The following is a 3878-nucleotide window of genomic DNA, read 5'->3' as shown; positions in this document are numbered from 1 at the left end:
CTGCTGCCAGCACAGGGCTGCAGGGAGCAGCAGCTGCTAGAGCAGGGGCGGGCAATTATTTTGGGTGGAGGGCCACTTACTGAGTTTTGGCAAGCCATTGATGGCCGCATGACAGGCAGCCCAGGGCAAATTAATATTCATTTTCTAAATTTTTAGGGACCCCCACAGGCTGGATAGAATGGCTTGGCGGGCCACATCTGGCCCGTGGGCCACATTTTGCCCACCCCTGAGCTAGAGGAGCTTTTCTGCCCCTGGTGAAGCTGTAGGCATTCTTCTGTCTGACTGTAATGCCCTGAGATGGGATGTGGTGGGAACAAAGTCCCTGCCCAGGCTGCATGGGAAGGGAATCCCACTCAGGAATTAGTGTGCCACGGCCTGCCTGGGTTTCACAGATTCATAGAAGTAGGCTTGGAAGACACCTAAGTAGATCTTCAAGTCCGACCCCCTGCCCTGGGCAAGAGAGAATACTGGGCTTCATATGACCCCAGCTAGGTAACTAGCTAGCTTCCTCTTAAAGACTCCCAGGGTAGGAGCCAGCACCACTTCCCTTGGAAGTTGGTTCCAGATCCTAGCCGCCCTTACTGTGAAGTAGTGCCTTCTAATGTCCAGTCTGAACCTAGTCTCAAACAGCTTATGGCCATTATTCCTTGTTACTCCGGGAGGTGCTCGGGGGAATGGTCTTTCCCATTCCCTGCTGGTCCCCCCAATAAGTTTATAGACAGCCACCAGGTCCCCTCTTAGCCTTCTCTTGTGAAGGCTGAGCAGGTTCAGGCCCCATAGCCTCTCCTCGTAGGGCCTGCCCTGCTGCACCCTGATCATGCAAGTGGCCCTCCTCTGGACCCTCTCGAAGCTGGCCACATCTCCTGAAATGCAGCATCCAGAACTGGACACAGTACGGCCTGCCCAGTGTCGCATAGAGGGGGAGGATCACCTCCTTGGCCCTGCTTGTGATGCATCTGTGGATGTGTGATAAAGTGCAGTTAGCCCTACTGACCGCATCCTCACATTCATGGCCCATGTTCATTTTGGAGTCAATAATGACTTCAAGATCTCTTTCTGCCACTGTGCTTTCGAGAAGGGAGTTCCCCAGCCTGTAGGTATGCTGCTGGTTCTTACTGCCCAAGTGCAGCACCCTGCACTTGTCAGTATTGAATCCCATCCTATTCTCATTCACCCACTACTGTAACCTGTCCAGGTCCAGCTGTATCCTGTCCCTCCCTTCTAGCATGCCCACCTCGCCCCAAATCTTGGTGTCATCAGCAAATTTGAACAGGGTGCTTTTCACCCCCTCGTCCAAGTCGCTAATAAAGAAATTGAACAGTGTGGGCCCGAGGACCGAGCCCTGGGAGACTCCACTGCCCACATCCCTCCAGGTCGAATATGACCCATCCACCACCACTCTCTGGGTGCGTCCCCTCAGCCAATTTGCGACCCATTTGACTGTAGGCATCAATGCCACAGTTGCTGAGCTTTTTAATGAGAATGGGGTGGGAGACAGTTTGTTCTTCCCACTGTGACAACGGCTTCTCCAAAACTTCTGTCTACTCCTGGCCCTAGTCTTGGAGAAATAGAGTCCCTACCCAGTGCCACTTCCCCTGAGAGACTCCCTAGTGTTGCCATTCTGCTCACATAGCAAAGCCTCTGCACACAAATGCTCGGCCCTTTGGCCCTATATGCTTTTCACTGTCCAGTTTGTTTTTCTCCAACGCATGGAGATGGACTACAGGGAATGAGCATAGGCTTTTGAGGTTCTCAGTACAATGCCTACCACACAGCTGCTTTGATCAGCTGTACCTGCTCCAGAGACAGCCAGGAGGAAGAGGCCCTAGCAGGACTGTTGGACTGGAGCCCACGGCTAGGAGAGCAAGGGGCTGCAGGTTAGGAGTGAGGTGCACTGGGAGACCTGGGAAGGAGTTTGTGCATCTGTTCCTGCCCTGTGCTATTAGTTCCTCAGTTTCAAGAGAACTAATTTCCCACTAAACTCATACTAGGCCTGAAGTGAACAGACCCCCCCAGCTGTTGTCAGACCCAGGAACACTCACTGTTATACCCAGAGTCCAACGCTGCAGGCTGAATTCACTGGTTTCTTCATAGGTTTTTCCTCTGCGGTGACTAGATATCTATTTGCTCTCTCAAATTCCTGTGAGTGAAGAGAAGAAGAGCAGGAGAGAAAAGGGAGGATGGGATAGTTAAGGCAGAGTAGGAGGGCAGTGAACGTGCACCCCAGAGTCAGAGCACTCCAACCCTGCTACTGCCCAGACAAGGGGAATAAGCTTGGCCTGCAGACGGGCCCTGCTGCTCTGTGAGAGGATGCTCTCACTGGCGTGTGTGGAAGCCAGCATGCGTGTGTGCATCTGGCATGTGTGTGGGGAAGGCAGGTGAGTCAGGGGGTCAGCACATGGGAATGGGCAGGGGAGCCAGGAGGACAGTCAGGGCCTGGCTGGAGATAGGGAGGCAGTGCAGAGTGGTGAGAAGTGCAATAAGGTGAGAGGCAGTGGGGGGGCCCGGGAAGAGTAGTGAATGGGTGAAGAGACCAGAAGTGTGCTGGATAGCACACTGGTGGGACTGGACAGGGCAGGGAGTAGTGGACAGTGCAGTACTGAGAGGAGCAGCAGGTAAGCAGGTGATGGGGGTGGGTATAGTAGTCAGGGAGTGTACAGGGACTGAGTGGCAGAGTAAGTTAGGGTGAGAAGGACAGCAGGGCATGGATGTTGTGTGAGGCAGTGAGCAGGTTGGGGGGCAGTATGTGGGACAGTAGAAAAAGTGAAAGCAGTGATGGGGTGGGGCAGCAGATGAGGGTGGGCAGGGTCGTGAGTAGGTCTGTGTACAGTGTCGAATGTTTGCCAGTCTTGTTACATGAAGCTGTTGTGGTGCTGTGGCGAGAACCCTGCTAGGGGCATGAGCATAGGGAGGCACCTGTGTACTCACTTGTATCCCCACAAGACATGAGCAGTAACTACATAGTGCTCCCCGCATCATTCCCGCCTTCTACCCTTGCTGCAGGAGGCTGTTCTGTCCAGGTGCCACCTTTTCTTTCTGCAGTTTTCACTATCCCTGCCCACCAGCTGGATTCGCCCAGGTACCTGGGCAGCAATGAGGTGATGTGGTCAGCACAGCAGGACAGCTGTGGAGCTATATAGGTCAATGTATTTGGGAAGCTGAGATATGATGTGAGCCAGCAGTGCAGGTGGCTACAAGATGGTGGGCACTGGTATGTGGGAGGCCAATATGCTGGGCGGCCATGGGATGGCACAAATCAGCGCACTGGGGTGGCAAGGCTGGTGTAGCAGAGCAGCTACGGAGCAGTGCATTGGGGCAGCTCAGCATCAGCATAGTGCATCAGAGTTGTTCTGCAAGACTCACCCTGTGGAATTCTCTCACCAGAATGATGTGAATTTCTTGCCAAAAGCAGACACCGCTGTGCAGTGGAAAGAAAAAAAAAGAGATGAGTTTGATAGTGTCTCTATAGCACCAGCATTGTCTGGCAATAGGGCATTGACTGCTGGAAGTATATGTGCCTGGCAGAGTCAGCTCCAGGTTATCCCTGCTTACAAGCTGCATCTGCCAAAGCTTGTATCTTGGAGCATCTGCTGGAGCCTGGCATATGCTAGCTTCTGGCTGTTCACAATGTAACCCTGACACCATGGTGGTAGCTAAAGTTGCATTTTATTGCCTTGTCTTTTTCTAGGAAAGCTATAATGGAACTAGAATATAAGAAACAAAAATTTAAAAAACCATGATTAAAATTAAAGTCCACCCTCACAGCCCCCCTGGCCCTTCTGGTGTCCCTCATTCCACCCCAACAGTCTCCCCAGCCCTGCTGGTACCCCTTACTCCCCCAACAGCCCTGCAGGTGCATGCACACACACCCCCCCCCC

General features: G+C 53.1%; 1 protein-coding gene across 1 annotated transcript in view; it reads right to left on the bottom strand.

Moving 5' to 3' along the window:
• The window catches only part of BSN (bassoon presynaptic cytomatrix protein), a 608147-nt gene that overhangs the window by 8283 nt on the left and 595986 nt on the right, over positions 1-3878 (bottom strand). The window contains exons 9-10 of the mRNA XM_019505145.1: positions 3364-3418; positions 2043-2140 (exon numbers count right to left, since the gene is read on the bottom strand). Of these exons, the coding sequence (XP_019360690.1) occupies positions 3378-3418 (41 nt within the window). The 3' untranslated portion in view covers positions 2043-2140; positions 3364-3377. The remainder of the gene's footprint in view (positions 1-2042; positions 2141-3363; positions 3419-3878) is intronic.

This window comes from Gavialis gangeticus, unplaced genomic scaffold (assembly GCF_001723915.1).
Source record: "Gavialis gangeticus isolate Ggan-Ray unplaced genomic scaffold, GavGan_comp1, whole genome shotgun sequence".
In the NCBI taxonomy this organism is placed as follows: domain Eukaryota; kingdom Metazoa; phylum Chordata; order Crocodylia; family Gavialidae; genus Gavialis; species Gavialis gangeticus.
The sequence above is the reverse complement of the archived record's forward strand: the minus strand, read 5'-3'. Positions and strand labels throughout refer to the sequence as shown.